The following is a 24,314-nucleotide window of genomic DNA, read 5'->3' on the forward strand; positions in this document are numbered from 1 at the left end:
ATTTTGCACCATTTGCTATTCCAACCCTGAATTATGTGATATGCTCAGACTTGATGGATCAGCTCATGGTTTGGGCGATGATGAAAAAGGAATAAAAACTGCAAAAAGTAAAAAACAAAACAAAAAAGTGAACTGAACGTGAATGCTGTGATTATAGGCTGAACCTGCTGTAGAAGGCCACGTGAATAAACGCTGCAGAGAGTTTTTTGCAGTGCTATGAAGAAGTGCTGAGTCATGAGTGGCGATCCTGCTTGGCCTGGCTGGCCCTGCTTGCAGCGAGAAGGTTGTGTGCCTAGTGATAAATCACACTGTCATTGCACATCAGTGTATATCAATCTGGTTGCCCACTCTTCCTCCATTTAGAGAAGTACTGAAGAGTTCCTCCAGGTGACATTGGGGATGACACTGCCCCATAATGGCACTATTTTCTCCTCATTCTTTCACTCCAGTCTGCCTCGGCCTGGCTTGCCCTAATCCATAGCCTATCATGAGAGCACAGTTAATCTGCCACTTCTTGGTGCTCATCCTAAATGGGAACTCTGGGATGTGATTTCAGAGTGCCTGTGTCTGGTGTTGTCCATATAAGTCCAGCTATCTTGCATAAAGGGGTTATCTATGTGGAGATGGCTTCATGAGATTTTCAGTTGAGCAGATATATATTTGAAATATTTCAATGCTCAAATAATATTGTAATCATTGATTCATAGATAGATATTCCTTCTCTATTCAATTACTCATTTGAGCTTTTGCAACCATGTTGTGTATGTACATGGGCACAGGAATGCCTGTGTGAGTGTGTAATTATAGTTTGTAATTGCCTCATAAGTGTTACTTAGCTCATATGATCAAATAAAACATCTTGCTGCAGATCTCCTGCAGCAAAACCTAACCCTGTCTGTTTATTTCAGGCAAGTGAATTGCAAATGAATGTCTCCAGTGTTCTCTTGTATGCTGTTTGATAAAGTGTGATCAGTGCAGCTAATGGGATGCAGAGGTGGCTGTTATATTCACATAATAAATGCAAGACAGTGTGTTAGTACAGAGCATTTCCCAACAATGGCAGGGTTTGCAACAGTACATCTATTAAAAAGACAAATGAGCCATACACAGGAATATGGGCTCCATCATTTTAGGTAACAAGAGAGAGAGAGAGAGAGAGAAATAAATAAAAACTCTTATTATAGCCACATATGTATTCATAATGTGCATTGTGTGTGTGTGTGTGTGTGTGTGTGTGTGTGAGTGAGTGAGAGCCTGCAGAATGGGTGGGGGCTGTACCTTTCTGTTCGTCTTGAGTACATGAGGGAAACCTCATGAGAGACTCGGAGCATAACTACAGAGATGAGCCAATATTTGCTGGGTTGTAATTGGATGTAGTAACATAGAAGGCAGCCATGTATAATAACGTGTAGCCTTGATCAACTCACAGTCAACTCTGTAGACTTATTTGGACTCAATTTCAGTACAGTGAGTCAGATTGGTTAAAGCATTGAGCAGAAAGCCACATGGAAATGAACCAACATATTTCTCAGATCATTTGATTTAGTACAACTGATAACTTGTGCACCTCACTTTACTACTTACGTCCAGTGAGGAACCATATGATCTTTGCTTAAAAAGCATGAATGCATGAATTAGAAGGAACCTCCTTAGAAATACGGCAAAGATATAAAATTCTATGGTTGCCTATTCTAAAACATCAGATTGGAGCCTCAAAAAAGGATTTCAAATAACACCTCACATTACTACTCAAATCCAGTGGGAAGCCATCACGATTTTATTTAAAAAGCAAGAAGGTCTGAATTAGAGGGAAACCATCAAAAATACTGCTAAGATGTAAAATCTTGCAGTCACCTATTCTAAAACCTCAGCGAGGAGCCTCAGTGGAATAAAACTGCCACCACTAAACATGCCATGCCCTCTGGTTGTAATGGGCATCCCATAAAGTGAAGAAGATCCAGAATATTACATATGAATACAGCTAGAAGTCTACACACTCTACAGAATACATATACCATGGAAATGCAAATATCATTTTATTATTTGGACAGTAAAGTACATTTCAGCCCAGGTACTGAATTTGCAATAAAATATGAACTGCCGAGGTGAAAAATACAGCTTTATAGGTCGTCATACTGAGCCACCACAACTGTAACTTGAGTATGATTCAGACTCTGTTGTAACAATGGATGCTTAGCTGTGAATGTTGTCCTGTGTTGTCCCCCCACCTCAGGATTTTCTTACTCTTAAATCAATTGTAATACAAGTAATCAGTCTTATTCAAAAGAAAAAGTGGGTAGTTTTTAAGAGACCTGTAATTTCATTGCTTTTTCTGCAACTTAATTCATGTTTTAAAAGCTTGTTTACTATATTCCCTTACTCAGTCTTGGGTTCCGTCAATGACATAAAATAATGGCAAAAGTGGCCAAATGTATTTATATGTCTTGAAACTACTGAGTTGAATTCTTAAGTAATGGACATGTTTTGACAGGTAACATAAAAAAAACAAAAAACAGTATATACTGAAAAAAAGGGTATATACATCTAAGTACATTAGTTACAATAGTTTCTCATTATGAACTTTGAGAGAAAATGAGACACATTTACCATGAAATTACCATGAAAGAAACACACACCACCAAAAAACAACCACCAAAACGTGAAGCACTTCCATTCCAACAGCAATGAATGTTTATCTGAAAACAAACAGCACGCTAATTAGAAATGTATCCTATATGGATGCCTGTTATTCAGCTGTAGGGCATCAGAACTCATTAGCAGCACCAGTCACAAAGTGGGCTAATTGATTGATTTGCTTTGCCCTTTGATCACCTGCCTTTTTCCATTTTAATAAAGTAGATTATTCCGGACGGAACCAATTGAAATTTTGGCACTGAACTTCCGTTTTTGAATGGAGCATCTTTCTTACTTTAACAGTAAACTAAGGTTATTCTTGATTCAAAATAGATGTAATTTAGTTTTACTTGAGTATCTGTTTATATAACTAATTATATCTCTACTCAACTAAAATAAACAAAAAAATAAATACAGCAACGTTACTTCTATAGTGGGTTATTTCTAAACTCCTGCTATATTTCCCCTGATTCCTGTTTATTACTGATGGTATATTATTGCAACCCACAAATAATTCATAAGAAATATAACATGTGAGAGCAGTTTCATGTAATGTCATGCAAATCAGTTCTTAAGAATCATTATAATTACAAAATCTTCCTGATTGCTATCCATAAGCACATTTACCTTTCCATGCACACTAGCTGATACGAAACCTACAAATCTGTAATTGTGAAAATGTGCTGATAATTGCATAAAATGTGCTCATGTACATAGTTCCTAGAGCTTTTGGCATTTTAAAACTGTGATGTATTACTATTTATCCCTGTAAAACTTGAATAACTACCTTTTCTTTTCATAAATAGACTGCAAACTGTCCTGTTGCTTACCTATTCTATTCAATTTTACCTAGATTTGAGTGAAGGAAAGCATTTCCAGACATATATGTGTATGTATATAACTGTATATGAATTTTATTTAAACAAAACAAACCTTGTTAATCAGTGATTCAATAACAGCAAACTTCACCCCTAGCATTTTATTAACCTCCAGCAATCTCACTGCTTTGTTGTCTACATTTTCTGATCACTTAAATTTGCAGCATGGTCAGTGGTAGCCATGGCAGCATTGTAATTCACAGTCTTGTGATGCTAAGTGAATTAGACTGAAAATCAATCGCAATATGGCTTTTTAGAAACTGTAAGTCAACCCACATTTCACAAGGGACTTATGCTGAACAACGATGCTCCTATGATTAGGCATCATTGATCAACCAATTACCTTCAGTATCCATACCCAAAGTTATTAGCTCTGATTAAATGATTAATTGGCTTGTCAATAACATTAAAGAGAGGTAGTTTTTAATAATGCTCCAGGCATGCTTACAAAAAAGTTCTGCTCTGAGACTTAATGCAAAGAAAGTGAGTCTCTCCAGTGAGCTCAATTCTATTCTTTTGTTATATTCTTTTGTTTTGTATCATGGAACATGAGGAACATACTGTGCAGTGCATTTTGCATATGGTGCCAACTGATAAACCTTGGATAATTTTTTGTCTAACTGTCTAGAACTACTTGTCTTTCCTTTTTATTCTTGTTCTGACTGGACCAGAAATAACAATAATAATTGTCCATGAAGTAATAAAAAAAACAAACAAACAAACACTATGGCCTGTAAAATAAATGTTTTAAATAAAAAAGTTACTTGGCTCATGAACTGCTTTACATATAGTTAATTAAGTCACCAATCTATACACTTTGTTACAGTCCTGCTGTTAATTTTCACAGACAGCCCTATGTCTAATTTAGTACACCATATTGCAAGTCCAACCAAATTCACCATTTGAAAATCGGAGTTCAACAAAGCTGCACTTTGCTGACAGTGTGGTGTGTCAAGAACTTTCACAGTTGAATACTTGTGGAGTGACTATCTTTCAAAATCTGTCTAAAACGGATTATCTGCTGATAGGCTTAATGGCAATTCATGGTAGATACATATAAAGAAAGTTCCCAAACACTTTTCACTTATTAAGACAGAAAAGAGCCTTTATCTGACCTAAGTACAGTTGTATGTATTGCTGAATGATATGCTTCCCAAGAAGGAGAACATATGGATATATGCTAGGATACATGACTTCATCAAACTTCATATATCTAGCCACAGTAGAGGAAAATATGATTCTTCTGTTCATATGCCAAAACTGGGATATCACTGGACCCTCCTGCAGTACAATGATACAGAGCATTCTTCTAGAGCAGCCTTCCTGGACCACAGAATCAAATTTTAGCAACCACCTTTCCCTCAGCCAAAAAACTGCAAGCCTGGAGGATGAGCTGAAGAAGGGAGTGCACAAATAAGCTCCAAAGGCTCTGAAAAACATGAACTGTATCGAAGAGTGGTCTCAGATGCTTTGGAAAGTGCTTTCCCTCCTCATCGAACACCATTTTTCAGGGAAAAAAGCAAGCAAACCAAGGCATCTTTAGCATCTATTTGGATCCTGCTGTGTTAAAATTATTACAGTATTAACATCATTTATTTTATTAAAATACTTATTTATCATTAGAGGTACTGATTTTATTAAATTATATATTTACTTATTTGAATAATTGTTTTGTTTTTTCTTCATTTGTTGTCTTTGATGTCATTGTGTTTTTCTGTTGGCTTGATCTTGATTGGTTCTGGACATTATGTTAACTGAATAACTGTGTGAAATCTTCCAGAACAGAGATTTCAATACAAACAAATAGCTGAATAGCTATGAAAAAAATCAGGAGGTTATGTAGTTTGACTATTCATTAAATGTACTTTCACTCCAGGAACAAATTTGGCTAGTTATACGCATAATTTTCAGTCAGTGAGTGTAATCAAATGGAACCTGTGCTGTTTTTTTCAGAATTCAATCCATGGCTATGTTCTTTATACAGCAGAGTAATGTCTGCTGCTTCTTGACCCACAAAGGTCTCCTGTGACATTCAGACTTATCTTCCCCTTAACCATCAATGAAGACAACCTGAAAGAAACAGCTATAGTCATCTAAGGGAGGCTGCACAGAACACTGATGCCAAGAGCTGAGCCATCACTTAAACAACACATGGTCAGTAAATAGATCCCAAGCCTCTGAGCCTGTTAAGCTATTTTCAGTTCTACCTTGCATCAGATTCTCCAATGTTCCTTTGGGATAATTTCTGACACTTAACAGAGTTTTGTCCACAAATGTGAGCAGTAGAGGAGCATTTTCACCTTCAAGCAAATCCAGCCAGAATGCTGCCATTTTTAAACTGTTTTAAATTCATTTGGTGTGAACACAAATCTAGCATGCAGCAGTTTAACTGAACTCTGTTCTCAGCCGTCTCCATGCTATCTCTGAAATAAAGAAAGAAAAGCAAAACTTTTAAGTGGCCACTGGGAACTAGCTACAGAAGTACCCACAAACTGCCTCAGGAATTTAAGCACTGCAACGCAGTGCCACAGTCCAGCTGAGGGGAAGTGTGTTAAAACCCTCCCACTCATGGTGGGCAGGAGTGGCAAGGGAGGGAGCTAGTGACAGCCCCTTTTGACATGTGATACGGATGACACTGTTCCCAACTGGCAGAACACAGACAGTCATGAAGTACTGTGTGCAGACAAATGGCTTTGTTGTCCAGTGCCACCTTAAACCCTGCAATTAAAAAAACCCAAAACAGCCCCCCCCCCCCAAAAAAACCCCAACAAAAACAGCAACAACAAAAAACCCACGATGCTGACTCATGATAGTCCATGTGTCTGGTTCCCAGGACATATAGGTTAGCTCATTAGCAGAGCAAAACGACTCATTTAGCTCAGGAATCACTGCTATGAGACAATAGGCCTTGTGCATTTTCGTATTCTTAGCTTACATTTCTTGTACTTTTGTCATTGAGTCAGTTCATTCCACTGTGCTACAATGGTATCATGCCAATTCATTAGTAATGTGGTTGAACATAAGTAATTTTTTTTTTTCCTGAGACACAGCACAGAAGTCCAAAATGGCATTTTTCTGACTGCAAGTGGCTTAAAAGGTCCTGTCCCATTTCTTAGAACCTGGTGTTGTAAATTCACACTTTTTATGTCACTTCAGTCTTATTGGATTTCTTCACTTAACAAACTAAAACTGACTGAATTATTTTATCCATAACAAACAAGAATAAACCACTCAGCTGTGGCTACTAAATGTGAATCAGACAGTTGATGTGTCATTACACACGGAATATCCTATAATTACTAGAATGGCATGTCTGACAAAACTAATCAAATACCAAATTACCATCATAAAGATGAGGAAACAGGCAATATAAACTCTGTCTTAGTAAGCTCATGCAAGTGACTAACACACAATGAGACAGAAAACATTTCTTTCAGAATGCAGTCACCAGCCAGAAGTACCCAGTCAGTCCTGGTATTCAAATAAGAAACTTTCTGGTTGCTTTGTTTTTTTTTCCCTAAACACTGGGCTCCCATTTTCTTCAAGGAACCTAAGAGTGTATGCAAATCAGAGGATCAATTACCTGTTACTTTGAGTTCTGTTGTTCTCCTGACTACTCTGCTCCCATACTTCAGCTCACATGTGTAATTCCCTTCATCCTCCTCCTGCACCACTGGAATATAGAGGTTGGTGGTGTTGATGATTATGGAACTCCTCCAGAGTTTCTTTTGACACTCCTGTGAACACAGAAAAATCAGGGTGTTACATGCAAGTCCAGTGAAATTGCTGTCCATATAATCACAAAGCTAGGTACCCATCAAACTAGTAACTTATATATAGACAAAAATATGATTTGGTAATGTGGTCAGACTTTGGTCAAATGTAAAAGGCACAAATGTTTAGCTCTCAGCTATTTCATTTCACAGTTGGTGTACTTGATATGCAAAAGGAGCACTTTTTTTTTTCTTTTGACTTTGTAGATTTTCTTTTCTTTCAGTCACTTGAAAATGTGATTCCTATAATCATGGAAACATGGTTAATGGTACATTCCAAGGCAGTGCTCATCAGATCTTCTCAGCGCTAAAGAATACTAAACAGAAATGCAATCACTGTACCTTGTACCACGCCATGATGGGCTGTTTGTAAGGGGCTAGGTAGTCGTCGATGTCAGGACAGGTGATCATTTTGCTTTTAGTGACCTCTGCCTTCTCTATGTAGCGAATTCGACTGCTGAAGCAGAGATCTTCATCGCTTTCCTCTACTGTCAAGGACATGGACACCTTCATGCAGTATGTTGTGTTTCTGTGAGGATACAAAAGTTTTACAAGCATGTTTGTAAGTAGCATTTCCTTTTTGTCTATTCTCTTTTCTGCAATGCAATTGTCTACACCAACAGTGATTACACTGCAATTCTTTTAGTTTTCATTAAAATATGAACAGTATGAGTACATTTGATCATGAATGGCAACTGTCAGTTGGGGAAACAAGGAACATGAGCATATCTCAGCATTCTCGCTCAAAATATATCACCATGCGATGTGTACTTTCCTGCAAGGCATCTTCTGTTGCGGTATTGTAATGCACAGGCCGCCTGGCATGGGCCCTTGTGCAGGGGTGATGGCTGTATCCTTAGTCCTATTAAAAATTCATGGGGCCTTGGGGCCAGGGATTACACAGCAGCATAGTGTCAGCCTCACATACGCACCCTGATCCTCCTTCAACAAATCCAGCACACCACCTGCCAAGATTTAACACCTCACCATAGAACATTCATCAGCTGGTGAGGGGGATAGCGGGCTGTGGTGAGAGGGACGTCCCATCATGAATGACAGGACTGCTGTGGGGAAGCCATGGCTGCGATCCCAGTAGAAGAGGAAATGCCTTTGGATGTCTAGTTCCCTATCTCCCTATGCAGAATATTTGATCTATGCCTTACTGGAAGCTGGATAATTAACAAAAGCTATCTGTTAATTATCTATTATCCTGGATTTTGATAGTTTGCTTTTTATAGGGAAAAAAAAGAATGTGGAAAAAAAATGTATGAGTAGTTTCAAACAAATGAACAAAATATTTTTTCTCCAATTTTCCTATAACAGGCTTTGACATTGCATTATTATTGGCAACTACAGTTTCAATAGTGTTTTTGTAAGTGAAATCCCTTATTTTCTGGTCTTTTACATTCAATCCATTTTCATTATTGTCAGCTGTTGTCTAGTCTGCCTCTGCTACATAAAGTGCACTCTTTAGACAACAGTCAATAGTAAATGAAAAATCCATTTGTCCCTTTTGGAGTAAATTTCATGAGCCATTTAGCAAATACAGGTGTCTGGGCGATGTAGGAGGATGGAAAAAAGCTAGAGAACATCCATTACTTTATTAACACAACATGCTGTATGATGTTATGGCAAATGAGCTTCAACTGCACAGTGTTTCACCAAATGAAAGTTGAAGAAAGATATTCCTAAGGCAGGATTTGGCCTCTTGGGTGAATCTTAGTGAGATTTAAGACCAACTTGAAGATCTGGAGCAAGCAACTGTCCATAATCTTATTAGAACTGGGAAACCACAGGGTCACTCTCCCCCCTTCTGGTGTTGCTATGCGACACACCATCCTCTCACACCTCGCCCTGGAAGGATCAAGTATTTAATGTTCCCCTCCAAGCACACCACCTCGGGACAATACCACACAGCCAACACTGAAAAAGATGTGGTGGCAGGCCTTGTGTGTGTCACACACACTCCTGTTATGTGCCTATGACAATGGTAATACCTGCTGCGCAGAAAATTAACAATGCTTACACAACGGAAATTAAGCGTGGACAGAGTTGATCAGTGAACATAATGCTAATGCTTTGATGATGCTTTTGTGGGGAGACTACTCACAACAAACGGAAAATTTGGAGAGGACTCACACCTCATTAAAAATTAAATGCCTTGTCATCATAGTCACATGCACATTGAAAGAAGACTTTGGCAAATAAAACCTCTAAATGCATATTGGTTCTGTGATGTATCATGGGAGTTTTATTGCAGAATTAATTGCAATTAGTAGTGCAGGGCACATGTATTCCACTGTTTTGCATAATCTGAATGTGACCACATGTCACTCTCTTATATTCTTATAGGCTCCTGGCTTGGATTATCTCAACTGGAAATTTTTTTCAGTATTAAACTTATATAATCAAATAAGTGACAAATACAAGTGAGTTACAACCTTTGATGATAACTTCCCATCTAGGACATAAACAGGAGAAAGAATTTTGGAAAGTTGCACTGCCTCATCTTTGAACCTTAGAGTAGCTTGAAAATTGTGAATGACATCCCAGCATTTTGATTTTCAGCACTGCACAAACAACACAGAAAATATTTGACAACACTTGCAAAAATGCTTTTTTATTGGATAATTTGTACTAGGTTCATTGCTCTCATTTTATCTATATGGAGGGGCACTGAAAGGGGGCAGTATCACTTGCCATCTCAAGGACAGTGTTAAGTGATATCACTCATTTAAACTTTAAACAGCATGTTTGACAACAGAAGACAAAACATTGCCACAGGATTTTCCTTAGCATTTTCTTCATCTTCAATAGTGTGGTGTGATGGAGTCTGGTGGTCAGGGCACATGTTTACCACCTGTTGTGTCCTGGGTTAGAGACTGAGGTATGGCCAAATACTCCCTCATTCAAGGAGTGACAGTCTCTGTCCCACTGCCTTCAACATCAGGGAGCACACCCTTGTACATGACACTTTTCATGTGCCCCTCACACATCTACCTTTCATCCAGAGTCATAAATATGCACCCCCCCCGCCCCACCCCAGGGGTTCACATTGGGCTACCATCCCCTCACAGCAGGGTGGTTCATTAACCATGGATTATCCTCTATCTTTCAGGGGGTGACAGTCACTGACACTACATGCGGATTTTGGTAATTTCTAATCGTCAGGAGGTCAGAAGCCAGAAACTCTGATGTCCATCTCATATGTGTCTGACTCAATACCACCAAACAGAAAGGCACAACAGTAACAAATACATGATGAATATCTTTGGCCTAACAGGGGCATGCATGCTATTTCCTTCTGGGCAGACATCTGATTAATGCTGGTAATGGAATAAAATGCTTTGTAATTGAAAATGCTTCACTGGATTTAACCTCATCATTTATCTTATTGTGATGTAAGAATTATTGCACCACGATTGCTCCATGATGCCGAAAGCCTGTTTGATGGCATCAGCAGCTGTCAGTCACAGGAGGTACACACTTCATACACACCACACACAGTCTGCATTACCCATTCTCTTGGTAGCGTCGCAGCAGTCATGACAATATTAGAAATATTCTCCATAGCGACATAAAACCCCCAGGAAATTACAGTCAACCAAGAAGAGGACACCAGAACACTGAGCAATTGCATACTGACAGCAAGTGTCAAAATGCAAAGCTTGATGGTCTTGCTGCAGCCACATTTTGGGTCTCTACTTTCTCATCTGTCAGCTAAAGGACATCCAGAAGTCTCAGTCATGTTTCTGGTGCTCAAATCTTTATGATTCACGCTAACCTCCTGTGTTATGCACAGCTTCCAGGATGTATGCAGCTTGTGTGCAGTCTTGGACCTGATAATTTTGTGGGTAATCCAAGCATTTATGCAAATTTCAGAGGGTTTCTCATGCTAATCTATATTATCTAATCTGCCAGATATAATTATGGCCTTTAGAGAAACACGACAGTGCCCTATTGAATCCCAAGCATTCTCTTGGCGAAAATCATCCTGCTTTCTGGCTACAGAGCATTTCCATGAAAGGGAAATTGCATTAATCAACTCTGTTGATTTGCGTTCATGTCCCACAGTAAGTGTCCAAATGAAACATCGCTCCTGAAACTAAAACTGACCTTATTCCTAACCTGTTCTCCCTTCTTAATTAAATTAGATATTATGAAAAGATCATCCTTACATGGGTCAGCATGTTTTTTTGAAAAAAAAAATATTAATAAAAAAAAAAAAAAATATATATATATATATATATATATATATATATATATATAAACTCTCGTTGGTCTCTTTGGTTAATTCAACAGGCATGCTGAGGGCTTGTGAACAGCACCTGCAGATCAGACAGAGGGGCGGATCAATGAACCCAAGGAGAAAGGGGTGGGGGCTCTGAAAACATCTCCCCATTCCTGTGGCCACAATGAGAGCAAGATATTTGAGGAAGTGAGTTTGTCCTGTCTTAAATATTACATGGCACTGCCTTTCATTCAGCCATAAAGGGAGTGGTAGCCTTTATCAACAATTACTATCATTAGTAGAGGTTAAGGGAAATGCAGCTGTATGAATCCATGTCTGTGTGGGTGAAAATAGCTGGGCAAAGATTTCCTAACTCATTTCCCCATGGGTTTGCTAATTAGGACAGAAGTAATTGAGAAGAAATAATGCTCCAATGCTCTAGTCCCTCCACACACTTTAAAGCTGAAAAATGTGGTCTGTATGGGATAAGTAGGATATATGCTTTACCCAGTTATGAAATTTGAACTTTTAAAAGCCCAATATATTGTCAACAAATTCCACATGTAGTTAAGCTTAGTAACAATCTATCATAAGGAACTGAAGACCATAAATAAACATACCTTGGTTATTACACCTGTGAGCCCAGAGTGATATTATAATGTTTGATTATAGACAAGAAATAATCACATATCGAATTAGCGACTTTCATGAGTTATTAGTCATTAATACATTAATTAAAATGACAAAATGTTCCCTGTTAAACAGGGTGGTGCACCAATTAAATTTACCAATTGCAACTGGCAATTCATTAAAAGTATTAAAATTGCTACACACAATAGAAACAGAATATACAGTAACATATTGAAAAATTTATAGTGATATGTATAAGAATGCTAAAAAATAGATGGTTTTAGCTGGTAGCCAATCCAAAAAAGTCCAACTTTGTTGGCACTGGTATCATTTTACATTTTTAATGCTTTTTATATGTACAGTATCTGCTCTTGTTTCGGTTCTATATATTGTTCTATTCTGCATGTATTCTGAAGGGCTTCTTTGATTCATAAAGTAAAATAAACAAATAAAACTGTTTTCTTTGGGTTTCAGCCATACAGTGATTATTTTTGAACACTGAAATAAATGTGCTCCATGAATAACACATATTAAAATAATCTAAAAGTGTAGCAGGCAGAACATATTTTTAAAAATAAAAGCTTAAGGTTGTTAGGGTGATCTGGAATGCTGAAACCTGAGCCACTCAAATCTATAACCTGTCACACTGTTCGGCATTCTAGTGGTATTGCAAACGAGAGGACTGTGATATGCTACTGTCATAGCTGTGTACCTCAGTTGAAAGGCAATTTCTACACATAAGCTGAAGCAGTACCTCCAGTACCTCCTGAACATCTCTACCACAATGGAGCACCGTTGCTATGGGACACCACTAGGACTCTACAAACAAGCGCCTGCTTCACATTTACATGAGATGTAGTGCTGCTGTTTTCACTGCAGCATGTTCGCACTGTGTTAACTCATATGTAAGCACTCGGTTGCTTGTATGCACCCTCAGGCCTCCAGCTGTACATGATCTTACTCTATTGCACTGGTACATCTTATGCCTGTTGCATACCCAATTACTTCCTTATGTCAGTATTAATGTTTTTTACATCTATCAAATGTTAAGGTAGCATGTGCTGGGTGTTTTAAAACTTTATATATTTAACAGATGTAGCTGTTTTAAGTGTGTGTGTGTGTGTGCGTGTGTACTGAAGCTGATGAAGGTCTCTGCCATGACTTAATGTCATGCTGTCTCAAATATGAATGTATGCCATGAAAGAATCGTAATGCTGGAGAGTGGTGTAAAGACTGTAGACCTTTATACCGAAGCTCCAATCCTAGGAATGCGCTGCCAACACTATCCACTACTACCATGCACCTGTCTACCATTATCACCACCTCATCCAGCCTCACGGCCTGAGTGCCACAGGGCGTTGAGCAGGACGCACAGACTCCCTTGATGATGGGAAACATTTAATGATGTAAAACATAAAGGACACTCGTGGCACTCACACATAATAACACTAATAGACAGGAACACACAAACAGCATAAACAATAACAACAACAACATAAAATGGTACAAAGGTTGGGTTATACTAACAGTGGCTGTACACTCACTGACACTAACATTACACTAACACTAACAATGACCAACAAACCTAAAATCCCCTGCAATCCCCTGCAGGCCATACTACGTGACTTGTTTTGGGGGGGGGGGCATTCTGTGACATAACCCCTTCTCAAGTGGCGTGGATCCTGACGCGTCCAATTCCAGGACAGCGAATCCCAGGCCGCTGTGCACACACAAAACACAGCATGGCAATGCCCGGTGCCCACCCAATACAAGGTGGGCCAGGTGCCGCAAACAAGGGAGACCTCTCTGAAAGAAGGAGAAAGGCAGCTTCCCTGCCTATCTCAGGACAGTCTGGTATGCTCCTAGTGACGTTGCGCCTGTAAACACACAAGAGGCGCAAATGCATACAAACAGAAGCGGTGGTTGATCATTCTGTCACCGCCTGAGTGTCACAGGGCATTGAGCAGGACGCACAGACTCCCTTGATGATGTGAAACATTTAATGATGTAAAACATAAAGGACACTCATGACACTCACATATAATAACACTAATAGACAGGAACAGTAACAACGACAACATAAAATGGTACAAACGTTGGGTTATACTAACAGTGGCTATACACTCATTGACACTAACATTACACTAACAATGACCAACAATGAGGTTCACACTGGCAGGGGTTTAAATACAAACATACAATCAACGTTAACACCCCATGCAAGTGCATGCCATCATGGAGGGCGTGGCAACAAACATAAAGTCCCCTGCACACGGTGGGCCATACCACGTGACTCGGGGGTGGGGGGTGGGGGGGTGGGGGGGGGGAGCATTCCATGACACCAGCTCATGAACTATCAAGACTTTAATGGGGGAAAACTTAAAAGTGTTCTCTGTATGAAGTATGTGAATTAATAAATGTATTTTTAAATAAGGAGATAAAGAAATGACAACATTAAGAGTAGGACATTCCCAAAGCAAGACTTTCTAATAAAAACTCCAAAAACTCCAAATGCTCAAACAGAACAGCACAAGACTTGACACTGACATCAGCATTAAAAGTTCCTTAGTAAAGGCTCCTGGTATCTATCTGTAAAGGAGATACGCTTGCTGAAAGGTTAATAAAAATGGACTTTTAGACCTCTGAATATTTTCTGTGGCACAAAGTATTAACACCAATCTGTCATTATGTGTAATGAGTATCTAAGAATATTTTAAAGGTTCATCCGTTTAATTAATTAACCACTTCATTAGATTGCTTTAATATAAATGTGTCAGGTTTAGCCATGTAGGTAATTTTCATCCATTGTCCCTATGGGCATATTAGCATGTGGATTGAGACCATCATTATCCTTTCATGCCAGAGAAACAGCAATGTAGTTATGTTGCCAAAACAGTTTCACTGTCCCAATAGAGTTTGATTTTCTAAGAATGGATTACATTGATAAATGCAATACATTACCTACGCTATATACATTATTGAATTGGATTGCTCACTTAAGGCATTTTCAGTATTATCATGATGCAACTAGAAAGCTGTAACCTCAGCTGCAGGTCCTCATGATAAATCTAATTTAGGTCAAAGAGTTTTGAACTCGTACAGCTCTGTCATATAACAGCTATATTCAATTTGATTCTTACCTTAAGAATAAAGTTTTTAATGTCACGGAACATGCCCCTTCCCACTGTTCCCATGGTCAGCCCACCGCATGCAGTCTCATTTGTAACCACGCATTGTTGTTTAGCATACATCTGCACCTGGTTTTGTGTTGTTATATTTGCATGTATTTAAATCCCTGTTAGTGTGTGCATTCTTGTTGATCTTTAGTTGTAATCATGATCATGTTCACGTTTTTGGTGCACATTATGTTTTTAAGCTGTGTTTGATATTGCCCATGTTCACCTTGCCTGTTCCATGTGAGTGGCACTATGTTCGTTATTCATGTCTGTCTAATAAACGTTTGTCTCCATCGAAGGAGTCTGTGTGTCCTGCTCCTTGCTCTGCGGCACTCGGGCCTTTACATTTAAGTTCTGAACAGTTCTGACCAAAGTTCTGGAGAGAAATCCAGAGATGCACTTTTTATGGGTATAGATTTTAAATGGTATTCAGCAGCTAGAATATAATTGCCAGTGATGTGACTTGTGGATGCTCTCTTACATCAGAATGTGGTTAATTTGCTAAGTCTAGCTGTGGACACTTTGCTGACTAAAAGGGTAAATATATTTAAATATACAGAAACAAATATACTTTAGTCAGCTTCAACAACCCTTTTTGGATTCCATCTTCTATATAAGCTCATCTTGCTTAGTACAGCTTAAAGGTGTTGAAATTGATGTTACAGTCTTTGCTATGTTCCAAAAGACCTGTCTACAGAAAGAGTCTACACCCTCCCTTCAGTCTAATATGTTCCGTCCAACACTTTTTACAAAGCTGTTCCCACCAAATACAAAAAATCAGGAAGGACCACCTCCATGTAGAAAGATTGGTTAATAAAGATGGGTTAATAAAAGCAGACTGTGTTAAAATGTTTAATTGTCACAGCCCAGGGCAGTGACAGATATTTTTTTTCTCAGAGCAACTATTTTAATGATAGCTATCACCATGTAAAGATGATTTAGCCAGAGTTTAACTGAAGTGATAAAAAAAATTGCTTACATCAGCTTTAACTGCTTTGGACATTGCTGGCAACAACAGCAGAAATATTGTCTCCCTCCACCAATCACATTGCTCCTTTCAAGATCTTGGATGCTAAGATTAATAACACGCAAACGTGAGTGTGTTTATAAAGAGAGGTTAATAAGGCAGCCAACCGTAGACAAGAGGGATTATCTTAAAGGGGGAAAAGACAGGTGGTGCTGATTACTTCATAAGCCTTGGGGAGAATATACCATTCCCAAAGTGCAGAGGACAAAATGACTACTTCTGCTTTAGTCTTTAGTTTTATTCTGAAAGTTTATCAGTGTGAGGGAAGACTTATGTCTTTATAGAAATAAAGTTATAAAATGAAGTCTAAATGGGCCTGCATTGTTTCTGTGGTGGTGTAAAACATGTGCTCTCCATCATGCCTGGTGGAGGACAGCTTCACTGGAGACTGTGTGGAACATGGGTATTGGGAGAAAGACTTAGCATGCATTAGCACTGCAGGGTCCATCAACCATGTTGTAACAAGTGTCAGTGCTGCCACAATGGCAACAGAAACAGCCAAAACTCAAACCCAACATTCGCTCTCACAGTCTATGGATGAGAGAAGTGCGTGTAATGCAATATGAATGTATTTTATTGAGCATTTGCTTTGATGCGATTCCCTGTGGGCATAAGGTGATGTTTAGCTTCATGAGAGAGGGACAGACCTCTTTATTAAAAAGTGTTGCATACATGTTTGCGATGCATGGCTACCACTACTGTCTGTAGCATACCAAGCTTTAGGTTTTACAGACATGATGGAGTGTGACTTGGGGCAATGATTGTTTTATAGGCAGATGTGTGTATTTCCCTTGGGTGGAAACACAAATATACTTCCTCTGATGGGACTGAACTTTGGAAAATAGATTCCCTACTTTCCAGCTCATCTTGTCATCTCCGACACAGCTGCCTTTGCCAGTGTTATTTTACAGCAATTGTACCCCACAAAAGCTTGGCTTTTGACAGATGAAATTCCTTTTGACTACACACTGGGTGTCCTCCCAGCCTCTCTCTGTTCCTTTCTTACTTGTTTTGAAGGGCTGAAATTCTTTTGTGTGCTATAGTATGGTATTTTGTGCTTTGTGCCAAAAGTACTTTTGTATTCAAATCAGTAAGGGGACTGACACAAAGAACCCTGGTTTTGATGAACATCGCTGATCTTGGGAATTGATAAGTAATGTAATGACTTTGAGAATGTCATTCATCCGTCACTTTTATTGAGGATTCTAGTGGGGTTCAGTTGGGGTTCAGAACTGGGTTCAGAACCTGTACATTTACATTTACATCCTTTAGCAGTACCTATACCTTTTTAACTAAATAACGATACTGGAGCTATATCATGGAACATCTATTGTAACCCATTTTAAGATGCTCCCCACCCAACATAAAATCCAGCATGAAGCTTTTTGAATAGTCTTAGCCAGGTGGTATGTGCTGACACAATGACAGTATGTGCCATGTCTGTCTGTGAACATGTCCAAATGAGTGGGATACTACTGATAATAAGAGCAGTGATGGAAATGACAGGAACCTGGGCCTAATTAGATAGCACAGGAGGAATGCTGCAGTGCTGTTACAACAGTCTGTAAAAAAGCCTTACTATTGACCAGGGAAGACTGTCCAAGAGGATATATGTTAGAATATTGAAGTATGCTACGAACTGTTACACACTTTGCTAATAATTGCTGTTCAAACATCTGATTTTTCACTTGTTACCTAATACAGCCCCGTGAAAGACATTTTAGTTGATTAAATTCGTTACACCCATTTCTCCTAGCATTGCAAAAAAACTAAAGCATGTGGGTTTTAAACATCTTAGTCCCTTGCTTTAACATTTTCATATTTTGAATAAAGTTGATGATATAGTCACCAAAGGTTAAGAAAAAGTGGCTAATTTAATGCAGGAAAGGCACTTTGCCTTATAGTTACACTGCAGTGAAAACCACAGGATCTCACCATTATTCGTGCCAGCATGCCTCTATACTTTGTACAAATGCCATTTTCCAGATGGATAAAAAATGACTCAATAAACAATAAACCAATATAATAAGCTCATAGATAGTACATTTAAACAGCAAGCATCTGAGCATTGTAATACTTCTTCTAAATTATTGTGTGCTGTAGCCATTATCTATTGAAGTCTTTGTCTATCTTATGCTGCCTTGGTGTTACCCACAGTGTTTGTAGTGGTTAATGGTTGCTTTAATATTACCATAAGAGTTGTAAATTGTATTGTATTGCATTGTTTCCACTTTTTACTGTTTGTTAGTGTTTAATCGTCCATTTCTAATGTTTAACTGCAACCCTGGGGAATTTCTGGCACACACAGGGGGGCAATGGCTATGACAATAAACTGGACTCTAACTTTGATTCACCAAGGCATTTGTGATTAATTTCGCTCTTTGATAGACTTGAAGTAAAACTAACGTAAAGAGAAGTAACCAGTAAATGGGTTACAAGGGTGTTTAAGAAGAACTCACCTGAGCACACAAGTGTAAAAGCCATTGTCTTCCATCTCCGCTGAGCGGAACCAGATGGAGTCACCCTCCTTACTGAGCCGGTGGCCAGAGAAGATAATGGGCTCTTCTGAGTCCCCCTTGTTCTTGTACCAGATCAGCCGCAGCTTGGCATTCTGAGTCATGCTATAGTTGGTGCGGATGTAGCTGTAGAAAAGGGCGCACTTCACTCTCAGAGGTTCTCCTGCCAGAACACGGTATGTCTTCAGGTCCACTGACCAGTCAATACAACCGTCCACTGTTGAAGAGAGCAAAACCATTTTGAGATCCATAAGCACACAAAAGTAGAGAAACATAATAAATAACACATTATGCATTAAACAATTTTTGAAAATGGTCGTCATGGGGGATGTGAATGGCAGCAATTTTTGGTAATTGCCTTGGGAGATAAGAGGATTTAGTAAGAGAGGCAAGATGGTCCTGGGATGAGATGTCTCCAAAGTAACAAATCCATCATTCATAGTCTACATCACAACCAAGAGAGTAGGCTGGGAAGTGCTGAGTCTCTGAGCTCAGGACCACCGATACAGGAAATGTGTGTTAAATTAGAGCGGGAGTTTTCATCTCCAGTCCTGGAACCCCACAGTCCTGCACAGTTTCAAGTGCTCCCTGCTTATAGTACACCACATCCAGCTCATCAGCTAATTATCAAGTCCTTTATGGGCTGGACTAGAGCAAGAAAACACTTGATTTCATGAATGATGTGGGCCTTAACACAGAAGCTGAAAACCCCTGAACAATCATTTCACATTTTTTAGTAAGCTACGCAATAGACAATGGTACATATTTCTATGTACTCCATTAGGTGTACATAAAGTAGTACTTTAGGATTTAAGACACTAGAACCTGTAAAGTAGGTAGAAAGCCATGACACAAACTGAAGTGTTTGAAATAAAATATTCGTATAAAATTTAGATTTTTGTCTGACACCTCCGTCTGTTTAAAATAAAGAGACTATTGGAAAGCTTTCAACAAGGTGAAGTGCATAATGGATTGAAATTCTAGACCCTAGACTTCAGGCTTGATGCAAATTCAGTCTTCGGGGTTTGCATCAGGGTTGCCGCTATCCCAGGTTGCCCATTACCGCTATCACGTCCTTATGCATTCAACAGTCGGGCTTTAATTTACATCGTTTGAAGAAGGCTTGCTGGGTGCTTTAGACCCAGTCGTGCAATTTACACCAGCTTGGTTCTCTAGGATTAAAGATTGCACAGGTGTGTGAAGATACCACAGGACGTCTTCATCCTTCCTGCTCTGTGGTAATATACTAAGATAAATGCAGTTTTTGACAGATAATAGCACACAATAGGGTAAAAAAGAGAAAGGAATATGAGTCAGTGTCACGGTACACTCCCTTTCCCACTGGTCACATGGTACGGCCGGCCACATACAGTGGCAGTTCACTGTTGACTGTGTTCATTGTGACTTGTACCTTATCTGCAACCATGCCTCCCTTGTTACTGTAATCCAGTACACCTGCCCCTTGGTTTCATATGTATGTATTTAAATCTTTGTGTCCTTGTGGAGTGGGTGTCAGTCATTTTTCGTGTTAATGTACGTTTGATGTTTATGTTAGCATTAGTGCTCATGTTTGCACTCCTATGACGCTGACATCCCAAGCTGCTGCGTGTAGCCCTGGATGTTGGTGAGAGGATCTCGACCAGTGCTTGCGGCCACACCAGGGGAAGAGGAGTAGGAAGACACAGCCCACTCCAGCCAAAGTGACGAACCACGGGAACCGATTGGCTCCTCTGGAACCATTTTTTGGGTGGTCTAGTGGGGTGGCTAAGTCTCTAGTTAATGCTTCTATCATCTCTTCTCTCTCTTTTCCAGAAGGAAGCTATGAGTACTAGGTGGGTCCACCCAATGCCCAGGAACAGGACTGCCTCAAGGACTTTGCCTCCATGATTGGCTCTCCCTGGGCGGCTGGTGATGTGTGGGCTGTAGTCCGTCTCAGCACGTCTAGACCCAGGACAGATGTGCCCCTCCGTATGTCCTGCAGGGCTAGGAATGTGCCCCTCTGTCCTCCCTACAGTGTCTGCCCTTCCAGCAGGTGCTTTGTCAGTGCGCCTTTTGTGTCGGTCCACAAGCACACTTCCTGTACAGGAGGGTGCGTTATGTCGTCTGTCCCAACTGGGTCCCGCCGAGGCTGCTGTCTTTGACGATTGCCGCAGTGCTTTCGGTCCTGTGGAGGAGCTTCCCGTCCAGTATGTTCCTCTTCCCACTGATCACATGGTACAGCCATCCACATGCAGTGGGAGTTCACTGTTGACTATGTGCTTGTGTATGTGTGTCCCTGTGTGAGTAGCGAGCTCTTACTCCTGTTAGGAAACATAAGTCAAGTGCAAAACCCCCAAAGTGAAAGTTGTAGACATTGCACACATATGGAAATTTTATTTGGATGAGGCATATTTTAAACATTAAACTCATCAACACCATAATCAGCATTAGCCACAATAAAGCAAATGCAATTTAATAATTCACTCCCTAGTACTACTTAATATTTTCACATTCAAAACCTTCAGGCTATTATTTACAATGAACAGTGACACAACCACAAATTTTCTATATAGATTTTTTTTTATATGTCTGGCTTGATCAATTTTTGTTGTGGCATCCTGAAATTAATCCCGGATATAGGGCCTGGAAGAAAGATAGTGTGGAGAAAGTCCTATCCATCATGCGTGGCAAGAAAGGATGAGGTCAGATGCCAAAGGTAATTTGAAGACCTCACACACCCACTTGCATGTGAACAAGATAGAAACACAAGGCACCAAGAACAAAGTGGTGTTATTTTGGTCCATTGCTTTAATGTGATGTGTCTCACACAGAGGCACAGTGCACAGGTTACACATTACATAAGGAGGAAGCACCTAGGTCGCCATGCATCGCCCCGAGTTACAGCATGGCGAGCGTACTTTTACTGAATGATCTGCTTTCTGATTACTGGGCGCACCTCGGTGACAGTTTGGGAATAAGATGTGTTAGTGGCAGCGCCACTGGCCTGGATGGATATCATTCCAGAGAGATAAGACGACCCTGTTTTTTTCTGCACCTTCCTAGACGTTTGCATATGCATGTGGCCTAATTCCGAGGCCTGAGGTCAGACAAACCTACGTAAAAGGGAACTGTCTGAAAAGAGCAGGCGAAGCAATGCGTCTCAAAGGAAATATAACCATAATGCCATAAAGGGCAACAGGGAACTTTTTACATGGCACAGTTTTCAGCTAAGATTCCAGTTTAGAATATCAAAATAATTGCTGTGTCATCTGCACTACACAAAGCCTGGGGTGTCTTTAGGAATTAATAGCCACAGGACCAGAAGATCTGGAGCCAGACTTGGAGAGTTGACCGGCTATGATCGGTCTGCGTTCACTCTGATGCTGTAAAAGATGTGTTCTCATGCTGAAGACAACAACGAGCAGCACACTTACATCCCTCATTCTTCCCCTTCCTTATCATCTTTCTTCAATAGCTCAGAGCTTGTCGACTCCCATATACTGCAGTGCCCTGTTGCCTCTAAGCTCTACATGCTAACAAAATCCACTGGAGAACCTGGTGCCTGTCGCAATAATAATAGCTTGACCTGCTTGGCACACCATAGCCAAGTCCATCATGAAGTAGTATAGCAATTTCAGCCATGACAGCAGAGAGATCTAAAAAAGTCAATGTCAGAGCTATAGCATACCTATATATTGTGCTGATGTGCAGTTTTGGTCCTGACTTGCATTTGATAGCTTGTTTATTATTTCTCAAGAAATGTGAACGAATATCTTACAATGGACATGCATCTTTACACACGTATAAAAGAAGCTTAGCCAATGGAGAGGTGAGCAGAGAGAGAGAGTGGAGCAGCCATATCAATATGTCCCTTGAAATGAGTTACACTCAGCTGCAGACAAAAAATCTTATCAGAGAGGGATAAATATGGAAATGCACCAAAGGTTTTGGCCCCTTCTTGAGACTGAGCTCACGCGGCAGTTTATCAGGGCGCAACTTGTAAGGTGTTTTATATAAATAGACTTGACCACAACTACCCTGAAATACCACAAACCAGATTTGAATTTATTCACCATGTCAGCAACATAAATACTCTGCATGGCAGATTTGATAGGGTTATAAGACTGGTTTTGTTTTGAAGTATGTAACATCTGAATTAGGCAAAGCCATGTATCATAAATCATGATTTTGATGCAGAAGGACGTTTACGTCAAGGGATGTCAAAGTAAAAAAACAAGCAAACAAAAAAGTACACAAATAAGCAAACAAAATAATATAAACTAGTTAAATGTAAAAACTTTGCTGAATGGTTAACATTCTGTTGAGTGTGTGTGTGTGTGTGTGTGTGTGTGTGTGTGTGTGTATTTTATTCTATTCTATATGTATATATAACTTTTTAAAGTTTTTATATAATTTAATATAGAGGCACATTTAAATCATAACCTCACATCTTTGCAAAGTCTGAATCAAGTGGCCACTCAATGTCATGAATGACATTCCCGGTGATTTAGACACAAGTCCATGAGGCAAACAACAGAATAAAGTGTGAAGATGAATAGTATTAGCTAAATAATGCTAACACAAAGCAGCACAAATGCCATTGGAACTTTCTAGGCTATTTATAATGCAAACTGGCAGGAATGTAGATCAGATGATCAGAATTCAGGTGATGTGAAGCAGGTGCAGATACAGCAGAACAGAAACAGGACAGAGGCCAGTCCAGCAGCCATGAGGTTAGGGAGGGGTGTTTGCATGACTAATGTGAGATTTCAGCCTTGTCAGTCCTTTAGGTAACAGTTGTGCAGTGTATATTACAGTCTTGTGCAGTGGCCTGTCAAATTTCACTTTAGAAAGAATATTGCTTTATTCATTTCAGTCACTGTGCTTGAGTTTAAGTGTCTAAAGGTACACTACTGCCTGAGAATGTATATTGTAAGATTTCCCTTCAGTCTTTTATTGATCCATTACAGCTAGAAGTGTTATACTACACAGGTGTAACTTCTGATTTGCAGTTTCATGTAAATTGCTCTCAAAAACAAAACAAACAAACAAACAAAGAAACAAACAAAAAAAGCCAAAACCAGAACACTTTGGCTTCGGATTTCATGGTTCTATGACTAGATCTAAACCTAGAGACTGGTGCACTTCTAAAATAAGGTTGTTTGCTAGTATTTTCTTTTGTTGTTTTTGCTTTATTCTGATTATAAAACGATGTAGAATCGTTTATTCTCCTTTTTTCATTTTCAATTGTCATGTTAATTTTTAAAATAAGAACAATACTTGACATTGATCAAGATGTTCACTATTATGCTATTTATACATATGCTACTTATACCATGTTTTGTGGTGCTCCTTTGATCCCTTTTTAGTATTAAACCAAACAGAAACAAAATGTAAGGCTCTATACATGCAAATTAAACTTATCTAAATGGTACAATCAAATGATTGTTTTGACAAAACAAAGTACTGT

The 24,314-nt window shown here is 39.4% G+C and overlaps 1 protein-coding gene across 1 annotated transcript in view; it reads right to left on the reverse strand.

The window, feature by feature from the left end:
* il1rapl2 (interleukin 1 receptor accessory protein-like 2) overlaps nt 1–24,314 on the reverse strand; it is a 211,576-nt gene that overhangs the window by 70,458 nt on the left and 116,804 nt on the right. Inside the window, exons 3-5 of the mRNA XM_035531916.1 lie at nt 18,809–19,082; nt 7,628–7,814; nt 7,096–7,249 (exon numbers count right to left, since the gene is read on the reverse strand). Coding sequence (XP_035387809.1) covers nt 7,096–7,249; nt 7,628–7,814; nt 18,809–19,082 — 615 coding nt within the window. The remainder of the gene's footprint in view (nt 1–7,095; nt 7,250–7,627; nt 7,815–18,808; nt 19,083–24,314) is intronic.

Source organism: Electrophorus electricus, chromosome 12 (assembly GCF_013358815.1).
Source record: "Electrophorus electricus isolate fEleEle1 chromosome 12, fEleEle1.pri, whole genome shotgun sequence".
Lineage (NCBI taxonomy): Eukaryota > Metazoa > Chordata > Actinopteri > Gymnotiformes > Gymnotidae > Electrophorus > Electrophorus electricus.